The 12,661-nt window shown below is 40.6% G+C and overlaps 2 protein-coding genes across 4 annotated transcripts in view; one reads left to right on the forward strand and one right to left on the reverse strand.

Annotated features, from left to right (window-relative positions):
• Positions 1-8,835, reverse strand: part of LOC104962271 (tyrosine-protein kinase STYK1-like) — a 12,086-nt gene extending 3,251 nt beyond the window's left edge. Inside the window, exons 1-8 of one of the 3 annotated variants that reach the window (XM_010790699.1) lie at positions 8,613-8,835; positions 8,041-8,157; positions 7,827-7,965; positions 5,895-5,950; positions 2,616-2,813; positions 2,257-2,493; positions 1,341-1,525; positions 883-963 (exon numbers count right to left, since the gene is read on the reverse strand). In XM_010790699.1, the coding sequence (XP_010789001.1) occupies positions 883-963; positions 1,341-1,525; positions 2,257-2,493; positions 2,616-2,813; positions 5,895-5,949 (756 nt within the window). In that variant the 5' untranslated portion in view covers position 5,950; positions 7,827-7,965; positions 8,041-8,157; positions 8,613-8,835. The remainder of the gene's footprint in view (positions 1-882; positions 964-1,340; positions 1,526-2,256; positions 2,494-2,615; positions 2,814-5,894; positions 5,951-7,826; positions 7,966-8,040; positions 8,158-8,612) is intronic. The other 2 variants (XM_010790698.1, XM_010790697.1) reach the window with 2 other exon arrangements.
• A 1,701-nt stretch (positions 8,836-10,536) lies between these two features.
• LOC104962277 (chloride channel protein 1-like) overlaps positions 10,537-12,661 on the forward strand; it is a 222,102-nt gene continuing 219,977 nt past the window's right edge. Inside the window, exon 1 of the mRNA XM_010790706.1 lies at positions 10,537-10,596. Within this exon, the coding sequence (XP_010789008.1) occupies positions 10,582-10,596 (15 nt within the window). The 5' untranslated portion in view covers positions 10,537-10,581. The remainder of the gene's footprint in view (positions 10,597-12,661) is intronic.

Consider the following 12,661-nt stretch of genomic DNA (forward strand, 5'->3'; position numbering starts at 1 on the left):
TTGGAGCTCCTGCCCCCCCCCCCCTATGAGCCCACTATGCTCTGATGTGTGTTTATGTGTTACAATGGCTTTTGTTAGCAACCAGAAAATGACACCAGCAATGACAAACAGATGAGAATGCTGGGTGGGGTCTGGGTGCCGTGTTGGCGGGACGTTGCGGGGCTCGCTGCTGCGAGGAGCGGACAGTGTGAGCTAGCTTACTGGTGTTGTTTCCTGGCTGCTGCGTGGGGTCTGCGAGACAGCGAGACACAGCGAGACACAGCGAAACCCAGCCCGAGCACACACATACACCCGCAGCCTGGCTGTGAGTCTGTGTTTGCACACACACACACACCCGCAGCCGCCGTCTCAGGCTGAGAAATCCGCAGAGCTGCAGCCGAGAAAAGATTGAGTGTGTATGTGTGAAGAAGTCCGCCGATTGGTCCAAACGTAACGGCTCCACGCACGTAACGTAACTATACCCGATACGTTTTACTCGCTTCAGGGTGTACTTTGAGGGTTTGTGACTCTGCAGACAGTTTACATGCAGAAAAAGCTACGTAACACACAAGGGGACAGGTTATAACCAGAAAAACATGAAATGGGACCTTTAAGATAAAGACAGGGTAACAAGAAGGATGCTGGAAATGTAGATCTTTGAAGGTCCTGACTGGAAAAGTAGCAACATCAGCACAAAAATACGATCTAAAAATCGCCAGTTAAGTTAACCTGACAGTTTATAAACATAACCTTAACCTATTGTTAAGTGAAGATAGGGGTACTACTGAAGATCGGGTTCAGACCTCAGGTGGAAACTGGAAGTCTTTAGTTTTGCCACCAAATAATAAGAAATTAGGATCAGATTGAGGCAGACAGAGAAAAGCAAGCAGCAGTTGAACCAACCAGGGCAGAGGCCACCTGTCCTGCCATGGTGAAGATCTTCTTCTCCGTCATTTCACATGAAGACTCTGAACCCGAGTTGCCCTTCAGTGAGAGAGTAGGCAGAGGAAAAAAGGGAAAACATGTCAATGTTAATTGTCTGTGTCCTTATGGTTGGATTTTGAGTCAGACTATCATACCTGTCTTTTATGTGATATTTCTTACCTTTTTTTCTATCTGTGTTCATGATGAGGTTAATAAGCATAATGGGCTTATATTACAGTGTTTTTAGAATTAGGGTAACAAACTGTACCTGTCAATATCAAGTAACTATTTTTTGGGGGGGTGGGTAATGGATATTTTTTCCACTTTCCATTGAACAGAAACCTCCCTTTGTCTTCCTGCCCCTTTAGATTGTCAGAGTGTTCATCACCAGTCTGCAATTTAATGGTGTGGTAATTACCGGTAATAGGAGTATGTACCTGTTGTCGACATTTCCACAGGTACCCCAACAGGTCTCTGTGCTGCAGCTCCTCCACAACCATCATCAGGGGCGGCTGCACTGAGACTACACCCAGCAGCTCAGGTAGGAAGGGGTGAGGCCCGAGTCCTGACACGAAGGCAGCAAATCCCAAAAATTCCTGCTTTTCACGGCCGTTTGCTGTCTCTGAGAAACAGGTAAGAAAAGAGAGACTAGTTCCCATCCATCTTTTTACAGTGCAGCACAAAGAGGAACCAAATTAGGTTAATTGGTTCTGCAGCAAAACAGAATGAACATAAGGTGCCAATTACAAAATAATAACCAGGCACAGAACTAAATGCAGCAACCAAACAAACGCAATAACAAATAAGTAGTTAAAATACATAGTAATAAATTGACACATAAAAACAGTGTCTACTCTTTTTTTAAGTACAGGTAATGAAATACGTTAAACATATTTAAGTGATATTATAAACCCTTAAAGCAGTTTTGGGGTCCATGAGGATAATTATGTAGTAAGGTGCAAGTTAGAGGAAGTGACATGCGTCTGTGTGTGTTTATGACTATAGAGAGTGGGGTGACGATGGGGGGGAATGGTTCATCGCTTGTTGTTATGACAACCGTTAAACATGTAAACAGACTTACTTTTAATTTGAACCTGGGAAGTTTCATTGAAGACTATACTCACAATTAATGTATTGCATATTTAGTTTACACCTCATAATGTCTTCAACTGTAAATGGTTAGTTTCATCATGATTTTTTGTGATTTAACATGGAAAGTAACATTTGATGTCCTTGAGGTTTTTTTAACCTTGGTATTTCTGAGGAATGACTGGAACAAATACATGATCTTGACTTCTTCAGCCGACATGCAGTCAGCAGTAGAGCCTCTTTCTGAGGTTAGTCTCTTTCTACCTTTTAGCATCCTCAGGATGACATCTCTGTTGTCCTTGCGGGCTCTGTAGAGGATGTATGTGTTGTTAGATGTGACGGGGAAGGACGGTTGCAGCGCGGTCATCTGGCTGAAGGCTCCTCTTTGCCTCTCTGTGGACATCGGGGGTACTGCAGCCAGAGTTGGTCTGACATTCTGTTGCACTTGTTGAACTGACATTGGCAGCTCTTCATGTTCCAGTGGGTTAATCCCCGGGGGTGCTATTGAGGGAGAGAGACATGCAGAGCAGAGCAGAATTATACATGGGAGTCTAGTTCTCGTGGAGTTACACTGAAACCAAGTAAAATAAGAATGACGCAGAATCTTATGCATGATTGCTCACCATCAATGCCCTGTAGGTGATTTCTGTGGCTGTGCCTCTGCTTGTGCGATGCGCTGTGGTAGCGTGGAGCGGAAGTGGTCTTTGGCCCCTTCCTTTCAGGACAATACCTCAGGCAGCAAATAGCCAAGAAGCCCACCAGGGTGCTCAGGAGGAGCAGAGTAGGGACGATGATCACTGCCTGCAAATGCTCCCTTACAACTGAGAGAGAAATTGATGTGTAAATGTCAGGGAACAGGAGGAGGCCATTTCCTTTCAGACGTATAGTGCTGGGCTTCTTGTCGACTTGGTCTGATTTGGTAGAATGTCCCACAGCAGGAATGTCCTAATTCATAGTTTCTTATATTAAAGTTAGGACAGCACTCACAGCTCTTAAGTCCTCAACGCTCTTTTTTTATTTTGTGCGCCAATGTTTAAATGCAAACAATATTCAATTACACTGTGAGGTGGTTTGTGCAGGTTTGGTTTCAGTGTTCTGCTTAGGGTACTATGACGAGACCAATATTTTGCCTGTAAAAAATATTGCACCCCCCCAAAGTGTTGACAGGATGTTCTATAAGAACATTACATCATCCACCATTAACACCGTTGACGTGTTGATTTATAGCTAGATACAACTGTGATTTCACAAGGCACATCAGTATTTGAAAGAAACACCTTCATTTTTCATTTGTATTTAAAATATATGGTTATTGTATTTATTGGCTGAACATCTGTATCAGCCGATAGTCACTTTGTTGACTGCCACGGGCTCTCAGCAGAAAAGATGCTCTGATCTGACATCTTGCATGCAACACGGCTAGGATACAGTAGGTAGTTGCATAGCAAGCTAAACATGCCTTTTAAACATGTTACATTAAATTCATTTACTTTTTCTTGTCGAAGAATGCTATGTTAAAGATTGCTTCCTACATTTGTGCGATGGAATTTGTCATTCAAAGATAGTCTAATGAAGTGCTGAATGAGTTTAAAACTGTTATTTTGTATATTATTGTAAATATAACAACACAAAATAAAGACATTGGTATCGTTAAAGGTAATGTAGGTAAGAATGGAGAAACCAGCTCGAGTGCGCTCGAATTTGAAAGTACGCAGCCGAAAACAATCTGCCCCTTCCTTCAGACTTCCTTACAGAGCCCCTCCTCCAACACACACGAACGCGCACATGACCAATGAGGGCACGAGATAAGTTTGTGCACAGATGGAAGGCTGACAGGCAGGTAGGCCATCCAGTTATTTTAGCCGGGCCGGCTAAAATGATTTGTCGTGCTTTTTACAGTGAAAGGCTTCCACAGATGAAATGTATATATTTATTGTCAAAGCATTTAATATATTTATTGCTACCGGGATGTTAAGAGCATTCCATGGAATATAACAAAAAGTGTTTCTGAAGTGAATGACCTACCCCACCTTTAAGCGCCCAAAGTCCTTAGTTTATTGCAAGGGTAAAAGCTATGCAACAAAAATAAGACAATTAACTTTAAAATTGTGTGATGAGAATAATTTAGATATACAGGTATGTCAATCATATATCGATCAGTTTCCAGATATTCTCCCTCTTCAGTTTTAGATGAATCACATATTTAGACACAGAGCTAGCTCTTTACTACGGTTTTATTTTAGTATTATTCTCTTTTTTTTCTTTGATCGTGGAATGCATTTTTCTTTTGTGGAATGCATTTTTCACAATTGTGAGTCATCGTCATGCTTTTGCATTGCTGACTAGCTCTGCCTTACTTTGTTGATAATAACGTCCTGCTGTATTGTTGCTGCATTACCAACAACTCAATAAGACTGCACTATCCAGTGGGACTGGCTCAGGTGGCTCATTCATTGACATTCAGAGAATAAGACATTTGACCTTTCTCTTTGGATAACTGGTTAAACAAGGTTAATTAGTATTGCATTATACTTCTTCACTGGACTTTTTTGCGTTTTAGCCGTAGCAGGAGCCATTCGATCCATCATCCAACACTCCTGAATCCAGTGTTGTTCAAGAAGAATCTGGAATGTAAGCATCATGTTCTGGTTGAGCCACATTATTATGGTTGACAAGCATTTCTTGTCATTCTCATAAAAGACTGAAACTTGAAGACTCAATACTAGTCCAACATTGTAGTCTGTTTAGACTCAATATTAACCTTGTTTAACAAAGACATGTGCCATTGCCATTCTATTTAAAAATAAAAAGTTATTTCCTGTTAACACACAACTTAACAGACACCTCTTACTGTTGAAAGGTTATATAACGTAGTTGATTGTGTAATCTTAAAGCCTTCCCGATTCTCTGCCTGTGAGGCAGCTGTTTTACTCCAACTGATTGTGCAATCCCATATCACCTGGAACCTCTGTATTTCATGCAGCCTTATCTAAAGGCTGGATGTTGCAACATCATTGTAGAAATCAGCAGACATTTTCATAGTTAAATAAATACAGAACTAATGAGACTCTTTATAGTTGTTAAATACCAATACATTATCACATTTGAAGAGTGCAATTTTGTGCTTTTTATTTTTTGTTTACCAGGACAAAACCTGCAACTGTGGTTTCCATGTCAAAATGACCTCTACAGATACATTCATCGTTCCTCTGATGTACTCTGTGTAATGCCAAATGGCTGTTGTTTACTTTAATGAAAATACAAAATAGCCAGATAACTAAAAACGTCATATTATATAAATATGTATGTTATTGGTGGAGCTAGTCAGTGTCATATATTTGCTTTAGTGTAGCAATGGTGGTCGCTGAGCATCGGCCATTATTTTGATCATGCCGGCACTACACAAAGGTAAGAGTTTGAGTATGTGATGGAGGCGGCCTGACACAAATGTGTTGAAAGAAAAAAACAAATGGGGCTTTTCATTTGAAGTTGTGTAAATGTAGTTAAACTACTCTTTTTAGTATTTGTGGTTCACTTCTCCCTAACACCGTGGATAACCCAAGCGCAATACAAGACAATCAACTTGAATTGGCAAGATCAAAAGTTCTCCAGGTTAAGCAAGAGCGAATCCTCTAGATTTAGTTTAATTCCCCAGCTTAAATGTAAGATTAGGAAAGCCACCCTGGCAGTTGTTAAATTGAGCTTGATGACAGGAAAATGGTTTGCTTTGAGGTATATCTAGCTGCTAAATACTGGAATATGGGTGTGTCGCAGGTTTGCAGAAAGGTGGAATAATTTAAAGAGGGCAAGATAATTGAAGAATAAGCAAGATGAGAAACACAAGACAAAGTGTAGGTGATGATGATGAGAGAGAGAGAGAGGGGAAGAGTGGCAGTCCTTACTACAGAGGTGGTCATCCGGTGCACACAGATTATCGGCCGTGGAGTTGAGTGACATGCTGGAGGGCAAAGAGGAACATATAAGATCAACATTACTATCAGTTGGAGGAAGAGATCAACATTACCTCTGCTCAGCAGCCAGTCTAAATCCTCTAAGTTCAGATACAGGGAGCAGCATCTGCCTCTAAGAACTCTATATACAGCTGTAGCTGGTCAAAGTTGCTGGTTCAGATTTTAGCTTTGCTTTAAGTACTATCAGTAAAGTTCTGTAAACAGCATACGCCCAGGACTTTCTTTTTTTAATCTCTTCTTACATTACAAATATTAACAGTGAACTCTTTTTTTATCTGGACTCTCACAGCACATATCAGAAGCAATGTTTGACAGCTTGTTTTCTATGTGTATAGTCAACCAGCTATAAGTTACACAGATAATAGAGGAGTAGAGATCAGCATTACCATCGCTCAGCACTGACCCAAAATCCATAAAAGCCTTGAAAGGATAACCTGGCATTAGGAAGCCCATTAAACTTCTCAAGTCACAGACATGATATACCAGCTTTATTTGATCTTAACATTTCCCTAGAACTGTTAAAGTCTTGCATCAGGAGGGTTATTTTTACCACACATTAAATTGTGATTTTGGGTTGAACATTTGCATAGTATTGATTACTCCTGGTGTAGGATCTTCTCTTTATTCTTGGTCCAATTCTAAAAAAGGCAGCAATGAGGCATTGGTCTAGTTACTACACAAATCTTCACGTGACAGTCACCAGCTTAAAGGGACATAAGTTGTCCTGTTTTCTCTCCGTTTGTTCTTGTGGAATAATGTGAATGATCAGTGCTTGCCAATAAACCAGCTACCTTGTGTTTTCAACTATTATCACCATGGACTGAATTAGAGTATACAGTCGGAAGGGAATAATAAAACTGAAAGGCTCCTAATGTAATTGCCGTTGTTGCTGACCTGGTCAAAGTCTAGACACTTCTCTATGCAGGACATCTTCTGATACTGTGCTCTTAGTGTTATCATTTTTCTGTCAAGCAAACTGCCATTTGTGGAAAGGTGCAATACAAATAAACATGCCTTGCCTTGCCTAGGTTTCACATCAATTATCCTTTAAAAGCAAACATTATTCGTCATCTCCATTGTGGGGCGTCACAAGTCAGTGAAAAAGCACAATAATACATAGACAATATCCATAAAGCAAACTAAGTGGCAGAACACAATATGCCTACGTTTTTTCAAACACGCACCTTTTACACGACAGCTCATAAATGATAAAGCACACAGCTGCTTCCAGTATGCCCTGGAAACCACTTTGTGCAAGTGAGGCACCTTGTTTGTTTAACAAATGTTGACAATAGTGTGGTCTGTCAGCCTGGAATAACTTTCATGCCTGAGATTGATTTACAGCAGTATCATGCCAACAGTAATGCTACAGGTATCTGAGTCCCGAACACAACCTGAAATCAACATAGTACACACCATGTACTTAAGAAGTCCTAGTTCACAGTGCAACAGAAGTTAGGCCAAACTAACAGCTATTTAGCCTGTTAATTGTACACATGTTATCAATGTTGGCACATATCAAAGGGATGGGCTGCATCAAGTAAGAACAAAAAGTTGTTCAAAACAAATAAAGAAAAGGCTGCCTCCTCATTAAAACAGTTTGCTTTCTTAAAATGTTAGCTATTTAAGAACTATGTAATATAAAACAATTAGTACATAGGTGTTTGGAAATTAAACCATGTTGAAACCGTTTTTTCTGCAAATGTATGATGTTTTTATTTAACAGTGACTTCTTAAAGGTCAATGTTTCCTTACCTAACACACTTCAGGGTTATTGGTTTGCTAGCCTCTGTTGATATTGCTTTAAATGTAGTTTCTGTCAATTCAATACAATTAAGCACTAAGTGTACATTTGCTCCTTACCTGACATATCTTTATGCTGGCAAAGGTTTATTGGAAATGTGTCTATGAGCAGCTTGTATGTTGGAGAAATGTTCTCATGCCTTCCTTGTCCTTCTCATTTTCATCTCAAACCACTGGCCGTTGTTGTGTTGTAAGGGTTCTATCATTAGAGTGAAGACACTTTACAGTACAGGTGTGTTTCTTTTGTGTGTTAACAATGCAGCGTCATCCTCACCTCATCATCTCATCAGAGCGTGGAAAGGTCTTGTTATAGAGTGCGCTGTGTGAACAAAACACACTCCCTTACGAGGTCACACTGGTTTGAAGTAGGCCATTGCTAAGGGATGACTTACTGTAAAGAGAATGGATGTCACTAAACCAGTTTGTCCACATTGTTCTTCCACATTCATATGCGCCAATACCACTCCTGAAGGCTGGCCATGTCCCCACACACACACACACACGCACGCACACGCACGCACGCACACACACACACACACACACACACACACACACACAGACATGTGTTTATCCACACAACTACAAAATGGGGGTCAAAACCCACTAAATGTGTAAAGATGAACGTATGACTTAGGAAGTTAGAAAGTAGTACCATATACTCACACATACAGTATGCCTTGATGTGTACATATGTACACACAAAATAATGCAACAGAATTGACACAAGCGCATATTGTGATACAAACTTTCATATTTTGTCCCAAGTTAGATTTGAGCTGGAAAGTGAGTTTCAGTCACAGTATATCATTTGCCCAAATAGTTGTTTGTAAAAAATGTTTCTCTTACCTGGCCAACTTTCTACGACTGTTCAGGTGTCTGTGTGCTCCTCCAAACCAAAACATGCAGTCTGCTGACCCTGTGTAGAGTTGTATTCAAGTCCATCCTCTCAGTTGTCATGTTATCATAGTTGGTGTGCAGTTGAGAGTGATATCCACAGGAAGACACATTTCTAGGGTAGATACTGTGAAAGTTAGTTTCTATTTTGCTGTCACCAGTCAGGTGTGTTTTCTGTCGCGTTTGTTTTTCTTTTCTCTCTCTGTGACTCTCTCTCTCAGGTTGGCCACACCCACCCCTTCAACACTTTGTACATGCTTCTCCTTATCACCTGAACACACCTTGATTTCAGTTTTATATTTGCTATGTATGTGCACGATTGTCTGTCATAGTTGATGTGTGTCGAGTTTCCAGACATAAATCAATACATTTGTCAACTTGTTTATTACTACTGTAGGCAGAAAGGCAACATGATGTATTTTCTGACGCCCATCATGTGTTTACTTTAAATGGTCAAGGAAAAATACAAAAAATAACTATATCTATATAATAATAATACATATTATTTATATAGCACTTTTCCTGGTGCTCAAAGCCCAATATAATACATCACTGAAGCAGTCTGAAACGGTTTGAAACATTTCAGTAAGTGTTGGCTTTGCCCCATGGCCACGAAGAAGGAGAATTTCCCTAAAGTGAAAAAGCAAACATTTTAAGAAAACCGCAAAACTTTTGTTAGACTTGTCAGTTTGCGTATATTGCCTTTTCTCAGTGTGGAACAATTTAGACATTTTCACAAGCTCCAAAATAAGAGATATAGAAGTTGACGTTTATGTGCATCTACTCATATTAAACGATTAAAGCGTATTCAAAAAATGCCTTTGTCCTTCCTCAAAGAGGTTTGGTGACTTGTCGAGACATTCAAGATAAACGCTAGTAGATAAAATAAGATAAATGAGTATTTAAAGCTTCTATTGTATGGTAACAGCGCGATCATTTTTATTTACTTTGTTCATGCTGGCAAGATATAAAAGAAACGGACTCCGATGCTCTTATCACTTTTATTTGAGCCAAAGGCGTGACACTGGCTTGCATGCATGTGTGTAATTTGTATTTTTCACGTGCTGCATCACCCTTCACCCTCTTCCCTTTGTAAAGTCAAGCTGCTGACACACCCAAACTCTGACATCATTTTGTCAGGTTTCAACATAGCCATTGATCTCTATCCACCCGGAACTAAAATGTTTCACAAGTTTAATGGACTCTCATTTACTGTTCCGTGTGTTTCCACAAATGTAATAGCCAGGGTTTGTTTGTTAGCCATTTGTCTAATTGCATGTTCATTTAGACAGACACTGATACAGACTGTTACATTTATTGGGTTGAAAGCTTTTGCCTTTAATTCTGTTGGTTTGTACATGTTATAGCTATGTTGATGTTGTTTGTTTTTGTCTTTTCACTTGCAAGCAGGATGTTAACTAAAAGGAAACAGAATAAAGACATGTTTACTGTCCCCAACCCATTTCAACACAGCAGAGCAGCCGGTAGGAGTTGCTAGTGCAACAACAAATAAGCCCTTGCTTAGTACACAAAAACAGTGTTTTTGTGTTTGATGGAGCTCAGTCTCATCTAAAGCTGTGCTGCCATGGATTGACTCCTGTCATTTCAATAGTAGTTTATACCCAGTGTCCCTTAAGAAGTTCAGCAAATAGTATTTTGGACAGTATTCGGATTCACTTCAGCATTTATTTTTCTGCTTACTTTACTTCACAGAGGTGAGCAGTGAGCTTGGGGCATGTAGGGGGAACCCCTGCTGGAGCTAGTTTCCACCATGTCAGAATGCGTGAGAGAGTGAGAGTGTGTTTCTGTGGGGGTCCATGCGTGTGTATGTCTATCCCGGTGTCGTCCTGCAGCATGTGTGTGTGTGTGTCTATGTGTGTGTGTTGGAGTGTCCTGGCTGGGTGTCCAGCTCGTCCTGGTAATGCTGAGACAGACGGTGAGCGGGTGGGTTTATTTTTGGGTCAGTGACAGTGTCAATGGCCGCAGATGCGTCGGAAAGGAAGGCTCTGAGATACAAGCAAACCCTGGTCAGTGTCCCTCTGTCATTCCTTTAAGTGCTACTTTTTCTCTCTGTTGCTCTTTCTGTCTTTTTATGTCCATCTGTTCATCTCCACTGTCACGCTTAGTTCTCTCTGTTATGTGACCACAGTCTCCTTCCCTGAATCCCCCGTGTCGTTCTTGCATGACGCACCTGTTTTGGTAGTGCAACCTTTACGTATGTGCATGGATGGAGCCTCTTTCTCTTATTGTGTGTGAGCCTGTAAAATATTCAGTTCAGTGTTTGGGAGCTGTAGACAGGCGGACGACCAATTAGCTGATGTATAACAACAGGGTCACACACATGGTCACACAACAGGTGCTTAAAAACTGTGCACCTCCTTCACCCCTGAACTTGGCACACACACACACACACACACACACACACACACACACACACACACACACACACACACACACACACACACACACACACACTATGTTGCTGTTTCCTTCTTTCCTGGCCCGCCACCTGTTTGCTAACCTTTGTGTGCCTCGGTTCTTAAGCCCTGGTTGGTCTTAACACATCTAGGCCTTTCTTCTGTGCTATGTGCAACACAATATGTTAATATTTTGTGTGTACAGTTTCCTTCCATGTACATCTGTGTCCATGTACACTGCATGTGCTTTAATGTCTTTGCATGTTTGCTTTTGTGTCTATGGCCCAGTGTGTGTGGTATGGTGTGTGTTAGGTGTTCTGATCTTGTGTGTTCCAAAAAAGGGAAACCTGATCACACTTTGCAGTGGTGTTAATCTTCTCCTGTCACATAGTAACATGTATGTTTTTGGACAAGATGGTGTGAAGGTTGTGTCAGAACATCTGGAGGATTGTCATCATGGGATGTTCTGTTATTAGAACAAAATTGTGAAAAAGTGAAAGAAAATGAAATGAAAACTGAATCACACTCCAGATTAGCCAGCGACATTTATTTGTACAGAAATGTGTCTTTTTTGTTTGTTTTCAATACTCTGAACACAATACAAATATGGTAAAAGGCAATAATAGAGCTCTGATTATATGCGTAGTGTAAAAGGCCTCCCCAATACAAATGTGTTGTGAATGATAATCATCATCATCATCATGTTGATTGACTGGCATGTGAGGGCTGGTGGTCATGGTCACCACTAGTGTTAATTGGTTGTTGAAACCCTATGCCTATGGGCAGTCCAGGATGTGCGAAGTCATTTAACCTGTGTCTGTGTGCGTCAGTGGGTCTTTGAAGACCGTGTTGGATGGGGAAAGCCTTTTGTTTGATGCTATCGCCCTTGGGAGCAGAGATTAAAACAGGAATTTTGTGTCACTTATTTTTATTTATTTTTATTTTGAGTGCATCGCCCAGAGCTGTGTGATGGGCTTACATTAAACGAAAATGAGGTAAAGGTCAAACTCTGCCAGTAAAGTTAGCATATCAGATGTCTACAGCTACAGAGGGTTGGCAGTCATGTTTAGAATGTATGGAGTTAAACACTTCTCTATTTAAAAAGATCTACATATGCATTACGTTTGACTACAAATGACAAAATGCATTAACCTTCAGCTGTGCACATGTAGCTACACACCGATATATGTACACTGAACAAAAATATAAATGCAACACTTTTGTTTTTGCTCCCATTTTTCATGAGATGAACTCAAAGATCTAAAACATTTTCTATATACACAAAATAACCATTTCTTTCAAATATTGTTCACAAATCTGAAAAAATCTGTGATAGTGAGCACTTCTCCTTTGCCGAGATAATCCATCCCACCTCACAGGTGTGGCATATCAAGATGCTAATTAGACAGCATGATTATTGCACAGGTGTGCCTTAGGCTGGCCACAATAAAAGGCACTCTGAAACGTGCCAGTTTTGGCTTTATTGGGGGGGTCTGGAGGGGGGGCCGAAAAACCAGTAGGCCTTTTGCTATATTTCCACATTTGTGTGATCTCCTTTCAGTCCGACTTTAGCGTGGGCCTACC

The sequence above is a fragment of the Notothenia coriiceps genome, unplaced genomic scaffold, assembly GCF_000735185.1.
Source record: "Notothenia coriiceps isolate Sejong01 unplaced genomic scaffold, NC01 NC01_scaffold00034543, whole genome shotgun sequence".
NCBI classification, from domain to species: Eukaryota; Metazoa; Chordata; class Actinopteri; order Perciformes; family Nototheniidae; genus Notothenia; species Notothenia coriiceps.